This window comes from Tympanuchus pallidicinctus, unplaced genomic scaffold (genome assembly GCF_026119805.1).
Source record: "Tympanuchus pallidicinctus isolate F22 unplaced genomic scaffold, pur_lepc_1.0 scaffold3, whole genome shotgun sequence".
In the NCBI taxonomy this organism is placed as follows: Eukaryota; Metazoa; Chordata; class Aves; order Galliformes; family Phasianidae; genus Tympanuchus; species Tympanuchus pallidicinctus.
The window spans coordinates 48,525,068-48,551,151 of record NW_026294747.1 but is presented as its reverse complement, the minus strand read 5'-3'; the positions used below and the strand labels follow the sequence as shown (position 1 = coordinate 48,551,151).

Below are 26,084 nucleotides of genomic sequence, written 5' to 3'. Positions count from 1 at the left end.
CAGGGGGAATGGCTTCAAGCTACGGCAGGGGAGATTCAGGCTGGACATTAGGAAGTATTACTTTTCAGAAAGGGTGGTCAGGCACTGGAATGGACTGCCCAGGGAGGTGGTGGAGTCACCGACCCTGGGGGTGTTCAAGGAAAGACTGGATGTTGTATTGAGGGACATGGTTTAGTAGGAGCTATTGGGAATAGGTGAACGGTTGGACTGGATGATCTTTTAGGTCTTTTCCAACCTTGGTGATTCTATGATTCTATGATTCTATGATTCTATATAAATGTAGCTGATCTTGCTTCTAGGTGCCATTTGTGGAACACAAACTTCTGATGCACTTTTAAGCCTCTTCTCCAAGACTGCAGAGATTCAGATCATACATTCTTCCAGTCTAGACAGTAGATATAATCACAAGAGTGTCAGTTTCTACATTCATATATTCTTTGGGTATACCTTAGATTTCAAACTTCAGTCTTCTAAAAGAAAGGCTACAAAAGAGAGCCTTGTAACAAGACTAGATTTAAAACCAAAACCAAGATTGAACCCAACCAGAAAGTGCTCTGCAAGATCTTAATAGATGAAGGAGGAAAGAATACTAAATGTTTCTGCAATATTTTCATATGTAGAATTTTATAATTAAATTCTGTTTCGTTTTCATATCTCAAGTGAAATCAGACTGTTCTATAGTGACAAGTCTTAGTATGATGAAGCAAAAACTATGTTTAAAATTGCAGTTCATCTTGTAACCTCATCTTTATAAGGCAGCTGCCGTTCCTCCTCTCTATTTGCATCCTTGCAGTAGTGGTCAAATGCTGCTTCTGTTTGTCAGGACCTCCCTGCAAAGACTGAAGGGAGTAGGTATGAGGGCACACAACCACTGTACTGTAACAACAAAGCAAAGAAGTAATGTTACCTCAGTTACAGTGTGATTTTCTCCTTCAATCATAAGCATGGCTTGGAAAGCTAGAGGTAAGTGGTACATCCTGCTAAGGAGAGTCATGTAGTTGCTCTATTCTTTAAGGCATTTTATTTGCCACCAAAAGAAAACTGAATTAGGAATTGATTTGCTAATGAGAAGGGGAAGAATATTAGGGCAAATGGAATAGTACTAAAGAATATCAGTGAGAGGAAGAAGAGGTTATTTAAACAAATTTGTGAAGACAATTTTCTTGCAACAGAATTAAAAAAAAACACATTAATTCTAAAAATGGGTAGCTGAAGTTAACAAATAAACAGCAAACATGAATTGACAATATAGCAAAACTGTAGCTATCACAGGTCTCCTCTGAAGCCTGCTCCTCACATCAAACTTCCTGACAAGAGGAATGACAGAAAATCCTATCAAGATCTCAGGATATATTTAAACGTGTTACATTTAGGAGCTAGCACTGTAGCTGGTGAATTCTCTTTAGCCCTTCAGCATATCTGGTACTTCCTTCAAAACAAATGCTCCATTTGAGTTGTCAAGTAAAAAAAACAAACAACAAAAAAAACCCACAAAACAGAAAGCCACCAACAGCCCTCCTCCCAAACAACAAATTCACCTGGACAAAGCCTGCCTTTACTTCTGTTCTGGACCTCATGTGATTTCCATGAAGACACCTTAAATGGTTACCTCTCACCAAATAAGAAGTTGGGACTTCTGGACTGGGAAAGAAGGGGGGCAGGGAAAATGTTATTTAGGCTGAATTCTAAAGATACTAAAGGCATAATTCTGTGACTACTGGAAGCACTATTCCACAGCAACCTAAGTTAGTGCAGTTGCAGATTGCTTTCAGTTCTCTTCCTGCATTCCCATTTGCTTCCATGGTTTTCCAACCACAGAAGGAAACGAGTTGGGATGAGTCAAGTCATTTCCATAATCTGGTTCACCAAACAGCCATGCAGAAAAGGAATGGGAATAAATGGGACTAGGTTTTACTGTAGCATTGATTTTTTTTTTCTTTCCTCCACAGAATCACAGAATCTTTGAGTTGAAAGAGACCCTTAAAGGTCACCTACTGCTCAATCAGGCTGCATAGAGTCCCATCCAGCCTGACCTTGGGTAAGTCTCCAGGGCTGGGGCTTCTACCACCTCTTTGGGCAACCCATACCAGTGTCTCATGACTCTCACTGTAAAAACAAAACAAAACAAAACAAAAAAACCCCAACTTTTTCCTTATATCTGGCCTCAATCTCCCCTCTTTTATTTTCAAATTATTATCCTTGTCCTACCACAACAGACCCCACTAAAGAGCTTGCCCCCTTCTTTCTTACAGCCCTCCCTTTAGATACTGAGAGGCCGCTCTCAGGTCTCTCCAGAGCCTTCTCTTCTCTGGGCCACACAGCCTCAGCTCTCTCAGTCTGTCCTCGCAGGGAAGGTGTTGTGGCTCTCTGGATGCACTCTAAAAGGTCTAAAAGGTTCCTTTACTGAGGGCCCCATATCAGGACACAGTACTTAGGTGAGGTCTCACCAGAGCAGAGTAGAAGTAGTTTCATCCAAGAAACTTTTTTTTTTTCCCCTTTAGGCAAAATTTATCACTCTCGCAAATGATGTAATGCTATAGAAAAGGGTCTCCTCCCAGCCCTGAACACTGAGTTCAGAAAGTTACTTGAGGACAACTGTCTTAGGAGAAGAAAAGAAAGAAGTGCTATACAGTCTAGAAAAGAATCTGCAGCAATGGGTAAGATACTGGACTCCCTCATACAACAGTCTAGCTCAATTCCAAAGGACAGAGAATGAAAAAAAAAAGTTCTTCAAGCAAATAGAGACAGTAAGCACTAAATATTCTAAATAAGAAAATAAATACGAAAAAAAACATAACTTGGGTAAATAAAACAGATCTGAACTACCACTTAGCTTCCCTAAAAAATTCCAAACACTAAATCATAGAGAAAAGATGGCATTCTACATTCAGAGTAAAAAAAATCAGTAACATTTACTTACTAGTACACAGGAAAAAAATTTATTAAAATTGAAATTGACAAGCATCTACCTAGACTAAATTTGTCTCTATCTACATCCCATTATATTTGCATAGTCACTGAAGCAACGCAGACACACAGACTCAACGAGACCAAGTTCTTCTTCAGCCAACACCATATACTCAGAACATGTTTTAAGCAGAAAAAAGTTAAGGAACACATAGTAAGCTCAGAAATCCACACAACAAAATTAAAAAAAAAAAATCATTAAAAAGAACTGTCTTTTAAAAACATATTTTGGTGCAAAAACATACTTCCCTGGGCAGACAGCAGAGACTCTTTTTCAAGTACTAACAACCTATTTCAACTAAACCTTGTATAGAAGCCAACACAAAACCACATACAGGAGTAATATTGATGTATAACACAGATCACAAGTCATTTTCTGGAAATGAAACTTAAAATCACATTTAAGAGTAAAATCTTGAAAGCATGACAGTTATCCAGCAAACACTCATCCATTTGAGTGTATACATATTAAATACGTTTGATTAGTAGATGTCTTATGAAAGCAATTTAGTGTGACAAAAAAGTTTAGGTCAATGAGGACCTGTGCAATGGACAGAATGCTCTCTTTATAAATGTGAGCATACTAAAAGATAATTCAAGTGATTTAAACTCTGAATAGAGAGATTAGAATATACAATTTAAAACATGGTATTGTCTTATTTTCTACTTTAATGGGTTCTATCTGGGCTTGAGTGGAAACAAGTTTGGTAGGAAATGCTGCCAGTGACAGATGTAAAGCATTCTTCTAACACTTCCAGCTCCTGACTAATGAGTAGGTGTTGGAGAGGGCAGTTGAAATGAAAAATGGCTCATTAATCCTAGCCTATGATTCCATGTAAAGCTAACTCAAGAAAAATAATCACTCTCAGGCAAAGCATTTCTCTTTATAACCTTTTTTTTGTTCAGTTATTATTCACTCACAAAGGGTTGTTTTGTTTTTTTTTTTAATCTTTAGAATGTTACAAAGTCACTCAGACTGGAGAGCTGCTAAATAATCTAACACTTTCATAATGATTATTTACTCATTTGTGTATTTTCCTGTACCAACATTAAATACCTACCATTTTTTTCCATGGGACCTTCTACCATTCCTGTGTATACCAACATTGCAAAAATTTTAATCACTCAAATTTGATTCAAGAGTTCTTCCAGACACAAAAAGTTACTAAATTAACATGGCAAAGAAAACCTCCAGGCTTCTTTCATAGGATACAATAAGTACATTCAGTGACAACTAAGCACACTGATACGGGACCTTCTGCAATATTTTCATCTACAGGCTTTTTGTTTCAATAAATTCAACACAAAATTAGGCTGCCAAATATACTATAGCAGCATGAACGCAGCCAGGATCAGAACAACAACACTTAGCATACTAAGTTAGTCCACTGTAGTTCGTGTGAAATGGAGAAAACATCATCTGTTTGACAGCACTGCATTCAGTGATGCTTTGCATGACAATGAATTTGTTTTGCCTCAGTGTTTTGCCTATTAAATGCATTACATCTCAGGGCAAATTATCTTTTGGAGCAGCATAATCTTGTTTAATCTACTACCTTACTTTGCATAAAACTGTGGTGTTACCCCCTTGCAGCTGGACAAAATTCTTTATTTGCTGTGCACGCAGATAAAAAGCACAATTCAAGTGGAATGGCTGAAGTACTGCACCTTCTGTGATGGAAGTGACATTAAACATTCAGATTTTGTCTCGACAGCTTGTAAGGATAATGCTCCTTAAAGCCTCCAGAAAGTCCCTTACCTTCTAGATTCCCATAAATCCAAGAATATTACAGATACCCCACCTCTTCTACATCGAGAAAATAGATGGTAGTTGAATGAAAAATTAACACTTTGATCAATTTACCTTGATCTCAATTTTGCTTAGGTATCTGTTCTCTGGGTTGAGAGAAACATGCAATAGTTTTCTATTCTTGATCTCTTCAGAAACTGTCACTTTTCCCATTCCTCATTGTTTAAGAAATTAATATTTCTCCCTCCATCCACTTTTTTTTTTTTAAAGTGCATCAGAATCTTAGGGTAGAATCACCTCTTCTGCAATCTTCATTCATCAGATTTCAATACTGCACAGAGAATGAAAACAGAACTCCCTTATACAGCCACTTACAACTTAAAAGCACTAGGAAAGCTTTTACAACACTTGCCTCCCTATCAGAATACTATATCAAAGGCAGACAAGTTGGGACACCAGCCCTCCTTTTGCACAGAACAGAATTTGGCACACCTACTAAGTCTCTTCTTGGAGAATAAAATCTACCATACACTCCACATGACACGCATTTAGAAAATGGCATCCTTATGACCTGTCATTTTTCTCTTTCAAATGGATATTTGTTACTGTTTTTTGTCATTGATAGCCCAACTTCATTACTAAAACTATTAAGTCAATAGAGCTATTTCTTCCTACACTGAGATATATATGTACACACATGCATGAAGGGGAATGCGTGTGTAAGGCATTTCCCAAGACAGCAAAAAACCCAGCCACTAGGGGAAAGAAACAACTCCATAAACAAATTAGGAATTGATTTTGAAAACAAAGGCTGAACTCAACTGTCAAATTTAAGACTATAGAAAAACTATGTTCACCTTTTTATAAAAAGAAAATAGCAACACAAAACACAAAGCCATGACAGTGGCATCACAGGAGTTCACCACGAGGCTATAAAACCTATTTCCACCCAGCTTTAAAAAAAAGGCATGCTACAAAAATAGCTTTTTTGAGTTACATCCAAATTTACATATGCGTGACTACCACTTGTTCATAAGGATATCATTTAACACTTCAGAATATTATGGAGCATCGCATTCTAAGATAATTATTCTAGGACTGACAGAATATTATCATTCAATGAATATTACTTGCAGATTTAAGCTAGATTTGTGACACAACAGCATTCGACCACATATGAAGTGTTTTATTCCACTCAAGGCACCTTAGCACTGTACTCAAGAATCCTCACAGCAACACTGTTTTGTATTTGTATTTGTTTTGACTCAGATCACATCAGTAGAAAACATCACTATTTTGTACAACACCTCTCTCAACACATTTACACATTTATTAAAAATCAGCACATTCTTGCAAAATAACATCAACAAATATAACTACGCTCACCTGTCTCCACTGTAAAAAAAAAAATACCTTGTAGCTTATCAACTAAAAGTACATAATGGACAAAGAACTATCTTAGAAATACACAATTAGCAAGGGAAAAAGCATCCACCTGTAATGCAAGTATTTTTAAAATTCTGTATTTTAGAATACATACTTACTGAATCACTAACCTTAAATTTTACTTTTCGGTATCAGATCTTACAGCAGAGAAAATACAGTAATAAAGGTGGCCAGTTCACTGTTTATGAAACAGTATGAACAGTTTCGGCTGCTTTTTCATTCCTTTCTATCCTTTATCAGTAACTCAGCAAATCCAGAGCAACACCTCAACAATTCAACCCTTTAGATGCCAGTGTTGGCACACTGTTCTCACTTAAAAGGGGCCACTACGATCCCCATAAAGTCAAAGTAGTATTTTAAACACGTCTGCAAAAAATATTAAGCCCTAATGATTTAGATAGTAAACTACACATAGAATTCACAAATGACTGCATGAAATTCTCTTCTTAAAGAAAGTGTTTAAGGAAAAAAAAAAAGCTAGATTTGGAAGTAAACATGATTAGTCCATGCCAAAAGGAAGAAATGTCATCCTTACTTTTCCTCAATATTAAACTTAGATCTGTACGATCTGAAATAGATGGAGACTGACTTTTTACATGACCTCACAGTAAGAGGGCAAGAGGAACAGTTGTGAACAAAAAGAAAGGAGATGAAATCATCTCAGTCAGGGGAAAATTCTTTACTCAGAGGGCAGTGAGGCCCTGGCACTGCTGCTCAGAAAGCTGTGGGTGCCTCATCCCCAGAGGTGCCCAAAGCCAGGCTAGATGGGCCTTGGGCAGACTGAGCTGGTGGGGGGCAGGGAGTCCATGCAGGTGGTGGAGCTACTCATGCAAGTTCTAGAGCTTTTTCCAATATGTGATGTATTTAGGTGTCAGAAGTTCATATAGTTAACCTAGATTAAAGAATTGAAGTAAAATTTACAACACTAGCAATTAGCACAGTAACTGCCAGCACAGGGCAAAGCAAATCACAGACACTCTGGAGTTATTTGCTAATTTAACTGTAAATATATATATATATATATATATATATATATATCCATAGTGCAAAAATAAACTGTAAAGAAGATTCTGTATTTCAAGTGGAGAGTTGCAAAGAACACAAACTTCAGTGTAACAGCAGTCAGATACATACAATAAATACTTGTCCATACTGAACATTTGTGCTGTTTGTGTCTCAGAAAACATTCTGAATTCATCAGTTTAAATACATCCTGAATTACAAGCCATTTTCTTAACAGTGCTAAAATAATGATAAGCTTCTGAAAGCTAAATCACCCTTAATTATTTATACTAGCTATAACCAAAGCATTAATCAGGAAGTTTTCAAACACCACAAAAAAAACCACAAAACACTTGATTAGACCCCAACAAGTAACTTTTCCCAGACAACAGCTAAAAACAAAACCAACTTTCTGTAATAAGTACCCATACTACAAATCTTAGCAAACATGGTAAAGCAGATAAGCTGAAGTTAACACAACACAAACTTGTAGGCACAGATTTTTTTTTTGTTTCAGTGAGAAATTAGCAAGATCTTTTCACACCATCTGACCTTAGATTACAGTCCTGGAAGCAGCCTTTCTGGGATACTCCTGGGTTATGTGCAGGCAGACACTGCCTGTTCTACCTGCACTGAGTCAGGCTGCACTTCACTGTGCTGTACAGGGATCTTCACTGGCTTGCAGTTTTGCTAACACGCGCATGTCTCTGCAAAGCAACAGCACCCCACACTTCTCAGAAATTCTGTGTTTATTCTTTGAGCATCTTAACTCATAATTTATTTCCTTTTCTTTCTGCTAAGCTATGCAGCTCCTCCATTTCCTGAATAAACTGTGGGTTTACAATGTTAAGCGTAACGTGCTCCAATGAATACAAATCATATTGCACTAATAGCAGTTAACAGGGCAAACACACTGGCATTTCCAGAAACAATTTCATGCAATATCAAAAGGAAAGTTAGCAGCATACCTGAAGGCTAAAAGTTGAGGCTAGTTTAGGTTAAAAGGCAAAATATTTCCCATGTAAGAAACACAGACCAAAAACCACTTAGGCAGTTCCCCCTCTCCCTTCTCATTAGTTCAAGAGATCCGCTGACCCCAGCTCGAGTCCTACAGCACAGAAGAAAGCAGCCATACTTGAGCATTACCGCAGGCCACTGAGAGCCTACCAGCCACAAGCTCCCACAGAGCTAACACAATTTTGCACACACAGAGTCAGTTCCATTCTGTAAGTTGTGTTTTTAATACGACCTTATATGAAGTACCTCACACGACACCCTACCCAGTATTTATGAATGGAACACACATCTCTTGGCCTACTACATGTAGAAGGAAGGTTTCCCAGCACTGTGGCTACAGAAATACAACTCCCTTAAGAGTTTTAACCAGCTTCCAAAACAACGAACCCAAAGCAATACTGTGTTCATTCCAATCCTTTACTCAAGTCAAACTTGCCTTAATCCTCTTGGCCTTTTTAAATTACAGCCTGGCCAGTAGGCTTTCACTGCTGTCCAGGCAGGAAACACATGCAAAAAACTCAAACACAGAACAAGAAAGTTTAGGAAGTCCAATAGCCACAAGCAGGCACATGTACTGGGAGCAGCAATTACACAGGTACCTGGCTACTATCCATGAGACTGGACATAGCCTTACTAGAAACACAGTAATTATTATCCATCACTAGATCACCAACGGTACTAGTGTTTCATAAAGTTTGACTTTCAACAGCCTGGAGACACACATACAGCACCATGAGACATCCTCCAGAGCTAAGTTCAGCATCTTTTATTTCCTGTCACCTGAAAGTAGGTGAAAGGAATCACAGCTTGAAAGACAAAGCATGTGCGCAATACATTGCTATTGACATGTAGGTACATTGCTTCAAAAGCATTAACACATCTTACACAGATAAAGATTTTTTTTTTTTTTTTTTTAATTCTTGTATTCCAGTCAGGCTCTCTTCTGCCATTCGTTGGTCTATTTCAACTCCAATATCTTTCAAAAAATTTCTGCACATTCACCCCATCCTCTGGGGACTGACTACCTTTCCCCCCCTCTCATCCACACTCACTTTTCTCATTCCATCTCAATATCCATTCTGCTTCCAGTTGAATACTCAGTCCAGTCTCACTGACCTGACAGCCCCAGACACTACCAGAAACACACTATTTACAACTGGACAGAATGGAGGTTCTAAGAACAAGTCATGAGTATTTTCCTCTGCCAGTGATTCTCTGAACAGAGGAGAACGCCTGTCAACAAGGCTGTGATCAAACCTTTTTCAAAAAACGCTGCTTTTATTTGGTGTAATTTGCTTATGCCTCACCCCAGATGTGATGGCTAACTGTATGTGCGTGAACTTGCCCTGTCAGTTTAAGACATACAACATACCTTTCAGTAATCTGTGGTGATACATATTCTTATTTAGACATTCAATAAAAGAGATTGAAATTTACGGATTAAACTGCATTTAAATCTTGAAGCCTTTTATACAGATTTTCACGCTAGCAAGATGAACAGTATTTCGTATTCTTTTCATAAAAGCAGTATCCATGGGATAAGAGGAATGCTGCAGCCTAATTTTATCTACATGAAGAGCAGTACAGTTTGTGTAAGCAGGGAAACTGGGTTCCTTATTGTCAAGGAGCACTAATGCATTATATCAAGAGGAAAATTACTAAGGAAAAAAAAAGTCTTATCCCCTGACATTTTCACATTATCTACCACGGTCTGCCTAACATTTCAGTGATGTATTGGCGTTTCACTGCCAACTTTGAAGACAAGAAAGTAGAATGCACTGCATTCCAAAAATGCCTTTTTTGAAATAAACCTTTAGAGTAGATCAGTTTCTTGTAAACTACACATCAGTGCATCCGAGCACATCTGGAAAACCGCACCTTAATTCCACAAGGTACTGTAAGCACAACACACTGACATGCTAACAGCACAGACAGTAGCTAAAACAATAAATACCACATTAGTGAGAGAAGATGCATCAATTATTATTGTTTTTCAGCAGTAAATATAATTCTGTATGATCACAAAGCCCTAAAATTGACAAAAGAACTCTGTCTAGTTCATGCTCAGGAAATCCGACCAACCAGCAGGGATAGACCTGGCCTTCTCTCAGTGCCAAGATCTTTGTTTGCACAAAGTAGAGTTTGAGCATGTCTCACTGAGGACACAAAATTGATGTTTTACCAAAAAAAAAAAAAAAAAACACCAAATTTTTTTTTTTTTATGCAAGATGGGTGAATTCACTTTCACATAAACCCTTTTGGGCTGAAAAGGCTCAGGTATTTTCTGAAGTGACTGCCAAGATGGCAACAGCCTGGAAACCTGTTTGCATATGCAAGTATGTGCAAGTTTGCATATGCTAATATTTAATAGATAATATGTTTTTCAGTTAAAGTGTCAGAGTAAAAATGCTTCAATCTCACACTCAATCCCTCACAAGAGTCACTTTGGTTTAGAAAGACATACCTTTTAAAGCTGGCAGTTTTTGAAGCTCCCTGTTATTGCTGACATTAAACCTTGATGAACTCTGACGCTTTTCCTTTTTCAGTACTGTCTGGGGTGCTGGTACTTTGATTTTAGATAACTGTGCTGGGGGAGGAGCGCTGTTTGATTTTTTGTTTGACACCTGTTTAAAAAGAAATGAAAACAGTTAACTGTTGGAGCAACTTGGAGCATCTTTTATGTTGTCTTTACAGAAATAACATAAATAGAATGTTTTGACTGAAAGGTTATTTTGTCATCCCCTGTGTGTATAATTACTTTGTTCCCTATGTGCATTATTTCTATATCATAACATTCACATAGATGGAAATTAATCATTGTTACATGCATCCACCCATTTCTTCAGTTACCTGCCAACCAAAAAAATATGTTATAACATAGCTCCTCAGCTGCTACCACCATCTGCGTGAGGAGTCCAGGTCTTCAAGGTACTTGGCTATCTGACTTTGGCAGGGGGGTTGGACTCGATGATCTCTGGAGGTCCCTTCCAACCTCTACAATTCTGTGATTCTGTGATTCTGTGACTTGAGCTTCAAAAGAATCAGGACCCTGTCTATTTACATCAGCTGAACTTCACTCTGCCTATTTGTATTGTGCCTTGCAATCAGAGTCATACATTGGCCAGGGTATTCAGACTTGGACAGAAGTTTAGAAAATAAAAAGGATGAATCTTATTATTGTAGCAAATAGAGTTAGGAAACTTCAGCAGCTTCTAAAACATACATATAGCAGTTTGCTGCCTATTCAGAGCAAGTGGCTTTTACTGTAATATTCCTTACCATATTGTCACTGTACCTGTGTATGAATTAAACAACAGAATGAGAAGAATGGACCTTTTTGCTCCATTTCCCAGAACATATTTGATAGTGCTCTCACTCAAGCTAAATAAAATGCATCACTAACAAAAGCCTGTCAGAACTTGAAATGAGAAAAGCAACATTACCTTTTTTTTTTTTTTTTGTAGGAAAAGCAGGTTTAAAGTAGGCAATAGTTGACTGTTTCTAAACATGAAAAACTTCACAAGGCACTTTACAAGGACAATAATACATCTAGATACATAATACATCTAGAAACAGTCTACAACAGGAATGTAACAACAGCTAAGTGAGAAACCTTACTGCAGGTACTGTAGTTTGGTGGTTTTTAGTTTTGCTGTTTAGAAAAAAACAGGATCTTAAATTGATGTAGAAACTTTTCAAATTTGCAAGCTATTTTACATCGCAGCAAACTACTGAAAAGACACCTTAGCTTACTGAAAAGACATTCTCTCTTACAGGAGGAGAACACAGTCTCCTTTTCAATAAATGCCTATATGATAAGTAAAAGGAAAAAAATTGGACAGGAATGGGATTCAGGATGGAAATCAGGTCATAATGCTGCTATTTCAGCATTTCAATGGATTTAAGTATAACAGATACAAAAGCTGTGTTTCAGTTACCAGACACTTTCATAGAGATGTATCTAAAACAACAAATCTCATATTCTGAAGAGGATTTCCAGAATAGCTTATTCATTAGCCATTTCCATACAGTTTGTGAGTGAACACGTTCAGTGCATGTAGAAATGTTACCTTACCATACATCACCATTCACAGAGTCTAAAGGTAGACAAATTGAAGACTGTCGTTTTATGCAAACCTTTATCTAGAAGCAAATACTCTGTAACCGGCAGAGAAATGTCTGTATTTCAACAATACAATTGTAACAATATGTAACAGAACTGTTCACGCATTGGAAATGACTGAAAGCAACATTTAGATGTTTAATGAGAACTAAGATACCCATTCTGCAAGTTTTTAAAATTAAAAGAGCAAAAATACAGAACAAATAAGGGAAAAGAGGCAGCACGTTGATAACCACAAGTTATCAAAATTATATTCCAGACTTCCAGTAAAAATGGTGCAAGTTTGTAAGTTAAAGGCATTTACATACAAATGACAGCCATTTCCCTGCATTACATATATTTTTTTCCACTATTTCTCTAAAACACTAACTGCTGAAAAATCTTTTTTGCTGAAATACAAATGATCCGCGAGGTAAATTCTACCCCTTAACTCAAATTAAGAAAAAAGTGTTCTAAATTATCAAGTGACAAAGCAGATGGAAAAGTAGCACTAAAAATTAGGAAGCGATGATTTGCCATGCATTATGCAATTAAAGCTAATCATACTTTCAACCTATTATAAGCAATATTACTATACAAGATTCTACACTTTTAATGTTATGCATGATCTTAATGCTGTTTTCTGAACAGGCTATCTTCCATTACCACCTGTTTTTTTGTTCATTACTTAAAACAGGAAAAGTCACTTTCCTGCTTCCTCTATTCCCAAGCAAATTCTTAACTGTGAATTAACAAGTAGTCACTTGTGCCTTCACACACACACACACACACACACACTACAGCAAATTACAGTAACTCACTCACCAGGAAACCATGTATTCTGAATTGCAGATAAATTCTAAAATTAGCCAAAAGTAGTTATTTAAAAGGATGGGCAACATTTCTAAATAGAGGCGTTGAAAGAAAGCATTTTTTTGTTCCTATGGCAACTTCCAGTCTTGCAGTGATGGTTCCACGTAATTCCAGCCGTGAATCACCAGCCCTTCTTTCCACCATCAGCCCCAACTATCCCTGAATTTCAGCTGTGTTCCAACTGTTCAGCCATCACACATCAGAGAACTGCCAGAGCAGCTTACAGCTCTTGGTTATGTGAAAGCTATGCTATGCAGCAATGACTGACAACTTCTGCAAGTGGCACTACAGCTCCCTAAAGACTGTGCTCACCTCCAAAACTGGCACATAACCAGCCTTTGCATTGAAGGGCATCTGAAGAAATTATGTCATTTTAGGCAGCATATCTCAGTCATCCCACCTTTTGTTTTCTGCATTAGGCAGCTGCAAGCCTAATAAGAACTTAGACTACTTCACTTTTTAAAAAGATACAGTGCTCCTTAGTTCTGAATGAAGACCCGTGCTCAGCTTCCTCCCCCAGTAACCAAACTATTTCAGAAAACCACAATTCCAGAGGAAAGCTGACAGACGTTTGGCTACGAAGAACAATTATTTGATAGTAGAACAGTCAAATTACAGATACACTTTTATCAATACTTTCAGTAATTAGAACGGGAAATACCTGTTCTTACCCTCGTTCTGAAAAACCGCTCCCTCCTACCCAAGTGTTTATATAGTCACACTCAACTCAAAGTGGCTGATAAACCTAAAAATGTGTACAAATTACTCTGAAAAATCGTCATACTGAGAAAGTGTTTATGTGGATCATAATTTAAAAACAACCTCCAGATTTTCTGATCATCTTCACTTTTAAAGGTGGAGCTTCACTTATTTTGACGAATATTAAGACTATCATGACAACTGTAATTCTGACTTCTAACTCCTGCTTGAAATAATTGAGAAAACAGAGCTTATGCTCCTCGGTTCCCATGAATAGGCTTGACACGAATTCAAGAAAGGAAGAAGTTACTTGTCAGTAACAAGAGCTCAAGATGTAGTCCTTGCATCCCTCCCTCCCTTGTGTCACAAAACAGCTAAGGTCAGCAGGGTCCCTGGGGTCCACCTCTCCAGCTCCTGCTCAAGCAAGGACACCCAGAGCAGGGTGCACAGACACATCCAGGCAGCTCTTGAAGATCTCAAAGAGATTCCCCAGCCTCTCTGGTGGCCTGTGCCAGTACCTCATTATCCACACAGCACAGAAGTGCTGCTTGATGGTCAGATGGGTCCTCCTGTGGCTCAGTTTGTGCACACTCCTCTTACCTTGGCACCAGGCAACACAGAAAAGAGCCTGGGCCTGTCCTCTTCGCACCAGCCTTGTCCATGTTTTAAAATACATTTATGAGACCCCACCTTCCCAGCCTTCTCTTCTCCAGACTGAGCAATCCCAGCACTCTCAGCCTTCCCAAAGATATTGAACAACTGTCAGGCAGAAGTCCTCATGTATGAAGAATGAAGTACATTAGTGTTTTAACAACACTGCTTTGAACACAGTTTGATTCCTTGAGCACCTGACGCAGGTGCATACTGGCCAAAGCAAAACACTCATTTGTGATCAGATGAAAAGGACAAAGCACATCTCCAGTTACAGCCAGTTTTTAAATTAATTGATCATCACCCACCAGCCCACATGGTAACTTCAGACAGTCACCTAAGAGAAGAGGGCTGGAGAGAACTGGGAGCAGAAACAAGGGTGCACCCGTGTCCCATTTCAACAAGTCTCTCCAGAAGACTCAAGACATCTTCCCTCACTGACAGTCCCTCAAACCACCAATACTCAAGCTACTTTACCAAATAGGCAACCAGAAAAATTTAGTCAACCTCACTTTTCAAAAAACAGTCACTAATAGTACTAATAGTCAAATTAGACCAGATCATACAAAGCCTCGTGGCTCCACAAAACCCTAAGGGTTTCCAAGGCAAACCTAGAAGAAAACAGCAAGCTCTCATACTTGGTTTTGAGATAAAGTGGTCAGAGAAGGGGAAGAATTTGAAGATGGCAATGGATGCATCTGCCAATCAAGATTTAAACAACTGAATGACTAAGCACAGGGCAAGAGATATTCTGTCTCCCTGCCTGAACACAGAACTAGGCAACATGCTGTATGGTGTTTCTTGATACATATCTGGTTAGCATTAGCCTGCAAGTGTATCCCCTCTATTGAGTACCATAATTGAATTCAAGTTTAAAAAGGCGCATGTACCAACCCAGCATAAAAACAGAATGCTCTACACCACTAAGAATCTTTATGAGAAGCCTAGAGAGCAAGGTTTACCTACTGAAACTTCTGAACCAGTTATCAAATGATTAAAACTTCCTGTGAAATGCAGGTACACAAGGTAAAAAGCAGAACGCTCTTGGTAAGAATCAAGATCTTGAACCTGAGATAGAAGGAAAATGCTTCTACTAATGCAGATTTAATCCTTTTCTTTTTCATTTTGGTACAATAAGTAGCCCCTATGGATTTACCCTTCATTAGGATAAACAGAGGCCAGCACCCAGAAGAACCCATTTCTTGCCAAGCAAGCCTCGAAAGGGGCTTTAAAAGCTCTCTGGATTACAGATGAAATAAACTTACATTGAATCTGAAATACAGCTTACTGAAACTAAGCAAAGAACTGCAAAAAAACATGAAAGACATTTACAACTTCATTTTCAAAAATCTGTGAGCATCCAATTTGTAATTAAAACAATCAGGCTAAGAGGCAGATGCCAAGTAGATGATCAGTGTAATTAAGCTGAGTTTAAACTTAATGTAGTCTCGAGATGAGAACTAAAATCAAAGATCAAGAAGTCAAAATGGGTGGAGAGTAGCTGAAATCTAAATGCCATTCAGATATTCCCCTCTGAATAACTTCAAAGCAGCACGAAAATCTCTAAACATTCCAAGCATCTCAAACTGCCTCAGAGCTCTCTCCTTTGCAGGTCTTCATTTACTACTCTATGTTGAGGCTGCAAACAAGGTCAGGCCACATCTGACACAGGCCCAGCAGCAAACAACCCAATAATTATACCCACAACATACCTGCAAGAGTCAGGCCAGTGGCATAAGATTAGCAGCTGGCATTGAGGAAAGAGTATCAAAGTTTCCCTAGAAATTTGACTGCAGTCAAAATTCCAGATGTTCTACCATCCTAGAGTCTTGCAGGTCTCTCAGATCAAGCAATTTCTGTGTATCAATTCACCAGCCTTAATCAAAAAACACTGAACAGATACACTGAAACTGAGAATGTTGAGTTCTATTTTTTAACAGTAACTGCTTGGCAATAGCAACAGTTCTCACCCTAAACTCCACACATTACAATTGGGCTCCTTCTCTGAAAGCAGGATACACTGCCCCTCACTACTGTCACACTTTCAGATACACAGTCATCAGTACGCTACTTTGAAGCTAAAGCACATGGGTAAATACCTGCAGTGAACAGTTCTACCTAATACTCTCACTATCATTAGTGTGCGTAAGGTGTGCTGTCCTCATTCCTTCAGGCTAACTTCTGCAAATCCTCAGGGTACTCTATTATTCTCCACTGAGGAAAAAAACCGTTGGTTCCCTGCCTACTTTTGACTAAACCTGCATTTTTTTTTTTAGAGCCTTTTAATTAAGAGGTAGTCTTCTCTTGGGCATCAGCACATATTCTGAGACTGCAGTGAATGACAGTCCACCACCACAACTATGCATTTCCACGTGGCACATCCTGAAACACTTCATGATTATCTTGAGATTTTTCTCAAGTTGAAGATCAACATGCTTTCCAACAAGACATTAGAAGAAACTTGTCATAGTAATAAAGGCAGTGCTCAGATCTACTAAGAGAGTCTGCAATAATTAAAATTCATGCCCACAGCTGGCAAGGCATTTGTTGTGGAGCAACTAGGTATGAGCTTAAACTTCAGCATCTCCAATCTGCAGAGACTCGCTGCAAACCACATGAATCTCAACATCTGTTCTTAATCACCTAGACAAATAAAAAGGGACATTGCTCCTTCAACAAAGCAGTTAAAGAGAAGCAAGGAAACAACATACTTCAGGGCACCATTTTTAATGGCAAACAGTTCTGAAGTTTTGATTTAATTGAAGATTTGCACCGCTGTGTTGTTATTGTTCACTAGTTTCGTCAGCTCAAGAACATTTGGACAGGCAACGTCAGAGGAGCCTCTAAAGACGGTGCTTTTGGTGCTGGCGGCTTTGGTTGGTCTCTAACAGACTGCATTGTGACTTCTGTTTTTCCTTAAAAGGATTATTACCAGAATGATGCTTGGACAGCCCTGCTAAAACAATCCTTGCAGCTGCCCTTCCAGCAAGCACGCTCATTACTCCTAAAAAAATCTCTCAGTAGTCAGGATGTACAGGATAGTGCAGTGATTTTATCAGCTTGTTTTTACTTGCTAACATGGCAAGAGCTGCACCATCAAGCTTTGAGGATCCACGGTATCACATTGATAAATGAAAAGATTAGCTTTTCAACTGGGTAGTGACAAAGTTTATACATTTCAGCACAGCAATAAGCATTCACTGAGTTACACTGAGGTGCCCACGTAGGTGATTCTGCATGTATACAGTGCAGCATTACTGCTAACTGCTCTTTGTGAATAACCCTGGAGTGCCACTAGCGCTTTGTCAGACCTAACATGAAGTTTGTTGACTGGCCTCTGTAACTGGGAAGTTCCCCACAAACAGTGAGTCTTCACACTCAAACAGTGTACTGCAGCAGGTTTTATACACAAATCATTTTAAAGGAACGATCCACATTGCTGAAACTTCCTTGCCTTTCTTGCACACATTTTTCAAAACAGAAAGTCTTGCTTCCTGCTAGATGCTTATATGCAGCTCAAATTTGATCTTCTAAGGACTTGTATCATCCTAGTTTTGTTGCAATATGCTTGCCTTGCAACATATCAAACCAATGCTGAGAATTGCAAAAGGTGTCTTCACTCACTGAACTGCAACCTTCACATTCTTGCATTCTAACTTGACATCCATAGCTAAGTATCAGTAGCATGCATTTGTTTCTGTTTCCTCCTTCTAAAACTGATTTTTTAAGCTAACTTACTCAAACTCAAACTTTGTTTTTGGTCAGTGATCAGACCTGCAGTCTGAGGTTGCAGAGGAACTCAACTCCGGCAATAGCAAAGGGGTGCCCATCAGCTCAGACCAGGCTTACTCATGCTGGCTTGGGTCCGCTGAACCACCACCAGCGAGCACTTGGTGCTTTGCAAGCATAAGCAGTGAGGAAATATTTGTTTCTTAACGCATTCTCTATAATGAAACTTCAAAGAAACAGATGGCCCAGAAAAGTCAATCTTGTTATCTGCAACCATCAGATAATTTAATTAAAAACAGATAAGGCCCTAAGTATTATTTCAGAACATTTATAAAAAAATATAGAGATGAAGAATCTGAATAAATGATGGCCTGGTTTAAATTACATTAATTCTCATTTTCAAATCTTAATTTCTCTTTCAATGACTTCCGATTTTGAAAAAAAAATATCTAAAGAAACAACCTACCTTTATTTGTTTTCCTTCAAACCTGAGGGCTCTATTCCCACAAATATTCACACTACATACACACACACACACACACACACACAATCACACAAATCCATCTGCATTAAGACCCAAACCTCCTACAGTCTGCAGTGAATTCTAAGTAAAGCTGCTGATGAGCTAAAGCTACTGTATATACATATATAATTTTGCTTTCCCAGTGGCGTCTGTAATCTTGTGTTCTTGAATCCAGTTATAAATCATTTTTCATCCCACAAACTCATACTGAAACTTCACTAAGATATCAATACATTTGGAAATAGGAACTGAGAAAATTTTTTAAAAAATTGCAAGGCTGCTTTAACAGTAACAGACAGTGCATCTTCCCAGGTTTTGTTTTAACATTAGGACACTTCTTCATATCACCTCTGCTAAGATATCTACACTACATAACTAACGTCACTTCTACTTCTCCCCTTTTCTACATATTATTTTTAGGGAAATTAGTAAACTAACTGAAAAGTGGTTGCTGAGAGTTGGTGGTAGGGCAGAGGCATGGATCAGTACTTAACAAGGTGATTTTTTTTTTGGTTTTTTTTTTTTTTTTTTCCAATCTCCAAATTGATTTCTACAATGGTTATCACCTAACATTTACAACACACTGTCAATAAATCAAGCCATTTCTTGCATGGAAAGGGAACTGGCCAACAGTATATATTTTATTACACTGTGCATGAAAAAAATAGAAAAAACCTTTAAGTACAAAGAAACCAAGCAGGACAGCAAATCAAAGCAGTGATAATAGTAACACACACACGCATTACTCAAACCACATTAGCTTTCTGTTTGCCACCAGAAGAACTTGAAGACAGAATTATGATTTCTGTTCTTCATTGTTCAAAGTCACCAAGCCAATATTCTGTTAACCAAAAGTAGCTTTTACCTGCTACAAACTATGAGTATCCAGATAAAGAAATGAATGAAACTATGAGTTCAGAAGGTTTCATGCCTTCTCAAGCGAGTACATTAGATCTAGAAGCTCTCACTGTCACCTGTTACTGTGCTGTACAAAGGGTCACCAGCTACTCCTGAACCTCCCATCTCCCAGGTGAACCCCAGCCATCTGCCGTCCCAGTGCTCCCAGACCATTCCAGTGCAATCAGTTCAATTGCAACACCAAGCAGAGAGCAAAACTATGATCCAGACAGTGATCCATCTGCAGCTTAAATGCACTCCAGCTCAGGCACGTTAAGTATTAGAATCACTCTCGGTGCTTGCGATTTTGCAGCTACAGCCAACACCGATGTCAACCAACCTGTGTTCCCTGTAGCAGCAGATAGCATCACTAAGAAGTGCAAGTTTTAGCACATACATTCCCACAGGCCAAATACAGAAATAAGAGTCTATGTGGTTCAGATCTTAACTTTCTTTCCTGTGGTTTGTACCTGAGAACTATTAATACAGTATTGTAAGAAACATTTGAGTTTTTTGAAATTTAAAAAAAAAAAAAAAAAAAAAAAAAAAAAAAAAAAGGCTTTTGCTACACAGGGGCAATGATAACATCTGACAATCACTTACTACTCCTTCTAGAGAAACTCACACTGAAAGTAACAAGAGGCCAACTTGGAAGATTTGTAACAACCCAGCTACAGGCTGACACAGAACCAGAACTACCATGATAGTGAAACAACAGAGGGAAGACCTGTTTCTCTGCACTCAAATGCAGCTGACCCTGCATTACTGCTGTTTAAACTCACAAAACAACCTCCACAACTGTGTGTAACAGAGCTCTGGAAAAAAAGCTTATTCCCAAGGAAAGAAACATCTGTAAAGGCCAGCATCCTCACAGGGAATCATCCACAAGTTACTCAGTGCTGGGATAATCACTACCCACACCTGGACATTTCTCTTCATTGTGTGTTCTGATTACAGCCTTTGGTCATTGGTAAACAAATCCCAGAGTATTTGACCACAGTCTCCATCCCTTCAGAGTGCAACCATACATAACAGATTGTTGTTGTTCCCAACCTGAAATACTCTGGACTAATTACTGAAGTATAAAGTTACTCCAAACAGAATAGATTCAACAGTTCTGGCAATGATTTACCCTAATCCATATTTACTAACAGGCAAAAAGCTGAAGTCAGACACAAACTTAATCATATTAGCTTTTCTCTCAAATGTTCAAGTGAACAATATGTAAGACTGGGAACTGGACTCACTACATTTGGTTACAAACAGACATGGTACCCCCTCCACCTCTACATGTACTGCACAGCTCTGGTAGCTCCAGTATTACAGAACAGAAGGATAATTTAAAATACAGAAGTCCTCCCACCCAGGTGAGTTTAAACAGGGCTTGGAAAAAAAAAAATGACACAAATTCAGATAATATTAAAAAAGTCAGTTAAATCATGATAACATGAAAACAATTTTATACAGCATCCAGTTAGGCAATGTTCTAAGCTACATACTGGCTTAAAGTAAGGATGAAAAAACCACACATCTCCTCTATAACTGAAACTATTTTCTAGCAGCTACTAACCACACAGAATACCAAGCAATGTAGATCTGTGGTCTTATCTAGCACGGCTTTGTGTATTACAGCAAGTAACCAAGGCACAGGTAATAGGAGAAGAATCAACTTTTTTTTTTTTTTTTTTTTCCTTAAATCTCTGTTTGGGGGGAACACAAGAAACAAATAAATGGGCAAAATGAATCTTGTTTTCAAATACAATGACAATGAAATCCTTTGATACGTAAACAGAAAAAGTATTTATTTCAGTAGGTCACTTGCACATTGCAGCTACTGTGGAGCTTCTATACATACTTGTGTCTCTTTGTAAAATTCAGCAGAAGTACACAAGTACCAGCTTAAGTCCTTTCTATCGCTCTTCAGCAAATGCATGCCTACCAGTAAAGCCTGGTATGATTTCAAAACACTTCTCAGACTTGCTGGGTAGCTCCACTCAACCAAAATCTCATCTCCCTGACCACAAGACAGAAAAAGCACTCGTTTATTCCTGTGAACTGTTGAGATCCATTTATATCTTCATCTACAGAAGTCCAAGGCATAATGAATTTAGCTGAGTGTTACAAATTTAGTTAGGTGTTTATAAATAAAGTATTTGTGGGATGCTGCTGCTTGTGCTGTCCCCTGTTCTTCGTACAGCAGACAGTTTCTAGTCTTTACTATCTGCCATTTGCATTACATTCATCTGCATTAAATTCATATCCATTGAATATAATTTTGCTGAAAAAATATGACACAAACCTTTGTATTTCTAAACCTAGAGCCCACAGCAGTTTCTTTAAAGAGCCATGTTAAAACACTGGTACAAGGAAACAAAAGGACAACCTTTGTTACAGAAAAAAATCCTAAAAAAGCCCATATCAATAGTATATTCCAGAGCATTGCTAAATTTGCTGTTCTACACTTCCTTATGCTAAGGAATAGTTTCCCTTCTGCACATCTAAGTATCAGCTAACATACACTTTGGTTACAGCCAGCCACATTAGAATGCAAACTTCATATTACTACTTGGGTGCAATTACCCTATTAATTAAGTTAATGAGTGAGGCACTGAGGTGCTCAAAACTGTCTGGAGGCTAAACAATGCCCACTGGGAATGACAATCACAGTATATGCACCAGTCACAATCTCAGCAGCACACGGGTCCTTTTCCCACTCTGCCCCCACTCACACAATAACAAAGCATCATCACAGACTTAAGCTAACTGTACTTTCACATTGGGAAGGCCAACTGAAACAGAAAAATGCATGAACATATTGTTGAGATTAATCTCTTTCTTTTTTAATATTCAAAATATGGAAAAGCTTTATCTGCAAATACAGAAGGAAAGGAATCCAGATGGGCATTTTCAGTTAACATTTAAATCACACTACTAGCTCCAGTGGCAGCTTTACACACTGTCCTTGAAGGACCAAGAAAATCAGTTCTGCTCTCAGCAGCATGTCATTCAGAAACACGAGAAAATGAGTTATCAACCAATATATAGCAAAGGTACCAGTAATCACAATCCTTACAATTGCACAGGAACCAAGATTCAAGTCAAGAAGTAATACTCTTCTCTTTAATGCCATAGCAATATACCATAACTACAGAACACATCATTTTCATTTGCACTGTTATGAACATTTACATCCTGCTACTGTCCTGATCTCATTCCAAGAGTTTTCTCTTCTAGTAGCCAAGAAATCAGCTCTTTCCACAGAAATTCAGTCATAATTTTTTTTGCAAGTTAAAAGAAAGTTTGTAAGTTTTAACGGTTATATCATCTGATGTCAGTAGCATATATCTTTCTGCACAATAAATGAAAACTTGTTGCATCAGAAGGAACAGACTTCTGCAAGCCAAACACTTCCCTCCCCTCCTGTCCACCCCCATACACCAGTAATCACGTGGGGAATGGAAAAAATGGTAAAGCTGGATGAGCAGCAGGACATGCAGTTTAGAGGATGAAATATACAAACTTCTCAGCATGGCATTTTACACTCAGGCTGGTATTAACTGTAAAGTAAATAAACACTGGATTTTCTAATGAAGGAAATCTAATAATTCTGGGTTTTCAGATTAATGCGAGAGAATGGGAGCATGTCACAAGTTAACTGAGTCCTTTCAAATAACTGCACCTTGCTGGTGGGCAAAACAAACAGCAATGCAGAAAGAAAAAATACTGCAGCAACAACTGAAAAAATCAATTAAAAAAAAAAAAGCAATACTCCACTGTATACATATATACAGAAATTAGATACAAAAAAAAAAAAAAACCTGGCAGCCTTTGACGAAGCATAAGGCCTCCCAACAACATAACAGGTTACTGACAACTGGTACAGTAAACATCAAGAGTTTTTGAGAAAAGAGCTCCAGAAATCACAGAGAATGATAAAAACCACAATGAGCTGCTAGAAGACAAGTCCCAAACCTCACAACAAGACTAGAAAATAAGACAGATGTACTCCTCACAACCAAAGAGGAAACAGATGAGTGATTAAGTCCATAGCAAGCACACAGTCTCTCAGCCTGTGACATAAAATTAACTTCCTCAAAAGCATCTTCTCTTAGAGCACTTTTTAATCAAAGACCAGGTCAGTAGTTCCCAGAACCACTTTTCTCACAGTCACCCATCACAACAAAACTACAACCATCTAGAAAAATTCCAAATGTTTTTCAGAAGTCTTCAGAAATTTGCCTGGAAAGATTACACGCTTTAGTAATACTTACTTCATGTTCTTGGTTTTCTTGTCCATCTTTGCCACTTTTTCCACTTTTGCCCGATTTTGCAGGTTCCTGAGAAAAATTTCAGTCTCAGTTATGTTAGGTAGATTTTAAAGTTGAGATGTTTGCTTTTTATTCAATTGGATGTATTAAAACTGATAGGACCAGCAAAGATGCAGTTTTACTGGAAGACCTTAACACTGAACTATCATTCTCTACAAAGCTGCTTTAAGGATTCTCCATCTTCAGGAAGGTTTTAGAGTTATATTTATGCCTCAAAATTGACTAATAAGGTGATTAGATATAGGCTTTTATTATTTAGCTTATAATGGACAAAGAACACAATTGATTAGAATCACATCTAAAGATTTCACTTTGCTGTCTTTGGGCTTTAGTCTCAGGAGTATTTACACTTAGTTCTGCCTTGAAAAAGAAGTTCTTGGAATACACGTTTTATACTTCATTACAGTGCCTATTCTAGATGGTCTATGCATGTAGTTTTAAAGCAGACCAATGCTCAGATTCTCTACTCCCTGCACTGTACCTGCAGCTTTAATCAATCCACAGCCTCTTTGCGAGACTTGCTTTTCTAAGAAAACCAAAGTTTGAATGCATTCAGTATGACCAGTGGCAAGGATATCGGGGGAAAAAAGTTAAAGCCCAAAAGCAACGTGAGTCACAATACCCATCTAACTTCAAAACATTACCAAAAAGCTAAAAAGCATGCAGAAGGCAAACAAAAAGGGTTCAGTGGGACAGCAGCTGGATGAGACAGACTCTATACATCACTGTTCTTGCTCTTCCCTCCTTCCCACGACGGCTAATCACCTACCACAGAGCGCAACCCAGTTAACTTCATGTCGGATTTACAACTTTCCTCATACTTCCACTTGCAGAAGCCCCTTCCGGGACTGACAAAACAACCGCTCCCGGTCACCGGGGCGGAGGGGACGGGAAGGCCCCGCTGAGCTCTCGTACCGATTCCCCCGGGCACAAATTCAGCTTACAGCCGGCCCGGGACGGCCCCCCCGCACAGCCGGAGCCGCCTCTCCCCGCTCACTCTTCCGCCAGCTCCGCTCAGCGCACGCTTCCATCCCCTCCCTCCTCACTCCTCCGCACGCCAAACCCACGGCTTCTCCCCTTCCCCCGGCCGCCCCCGAGCCCCGCACACCGGGACCCCCGGGGAGAGACGAGGCCGGGACCCCCCCGCCACAGCCCCGGGCTAGGCCCCGCGGGGGGACCGCCCCCTCCCCAGCGCCCGGAGGCGGGCAGCGCGGCCGCACACGGCGGCGTGCGGGAAAGCCGCGTTCCCCCCAGCGGCACGGAGCTCCCCGCCGCCCCTCGCCTTGCCTCGGGCCGCTCCTCCCCTCGGGGCCTCTACACCCCCACAACCTCCCCGTGGAGCTCGACCTCCCCCCTTCCCTCCCCGCTTCTCCCCGTCTCACTTTCTCCTTCTTGTTTTTATTCGGCATGGCCTCTTCGGGCGCCGCGGCCAGACACGCGCAACCCCCGGCGGCCCCGCTTGGCGCTGCGCCCACCCCGCGCTGCCGCTCCCCCCCCCCGGCTCCGGCGGCGGCGGCGACGGCGGCCTCAGCCTTCCGCCCGCCCCCTTCCTCCGCCGCCGCCCGCGGAGAGAGGGCAGCCCGCCCGCTCATTGGCTGCCTGCGTCACGTGAGCGGCTGCTCCGTAGCGTCACCTGGTAGGCGGGGCGTGCGGTGTCCTCCCGCCTCCCATCACGGTGTGGAGCGGTGGTTGTCTGGGCTGCGGCCTGGGGGCGGACTGGCAGAGCCTGAGCGATCCGCGTGCCGTTCCTGTCGTTTCCCTCAGGGAAGCGTCCCGAGGACCGTGCCTCAGCTCGTGGCTCATTGGGGCCCTCCGGAGCTCCCCTCTTTGCTGAGGGGCAGCCCAGGGGGGAAGCCAGCGTGTAAAAGGGGAAATAAATACTTTTTAAAAAGTTTACACATCTGAAGCATGCTGGTCCTTAGTGCAAATTCACTTACTCGTCATCAGTTTGAGGACTTCCCTGTATGCTTGCACTACACAGCCTTTGTTGCATTAGTCTCTTCCCTTCTTTGTTTTTAGGTGCTGAGGTATGTGTGTGTTTTTTAATGATGTTCCTCTGTACCAGAGATATTTTTCCAAAAGCAACTCTTAAATCTCACA

General features: G+C 39.6%; 1 protein-coding gene across 3 annotated transcripts in view; it reads right to left on the bottom strand.

The window, feature by feature from the left end:
* Positions 1-25,495, bottom strand: part of PPP2R5C (protein phosphatase 2 regulatory subunit B'gamma) — a 73,402-nt gene extending 47,907 nt beyond the window's left edge. The window contains exons 1-3 of one of the 3 annotated variants that reach the window (XM_052693075.1): positions 25,367-25,495; positions 23,928-23,993; positions 10,647-10,806 (exon numbers count right to left, since the gene is read on the bottom strand). In XM_052693075.1, coding sequence (XP_052549035.1) covers positions 10,647-10,806; positions 23,928-23,993; positions 25,367-25,393 — 253 coding nt within the window. In that variant the 5' untranslated portion in view covers positions 25,394-25,495. Of the gene's footprint in view, positions 1-10,646; positions 10,807-23,927; positions 23,994-24,628; positions 24,731-25,366 lie in introns of those variants that run through there. The other 2 variants (XM_052693076.1, XM_052693078.1) reach the window with 2 other exon arrangements.
* Between the last annotated feature and the right edge of the window lie 589 nt (positions 25,496-26,084).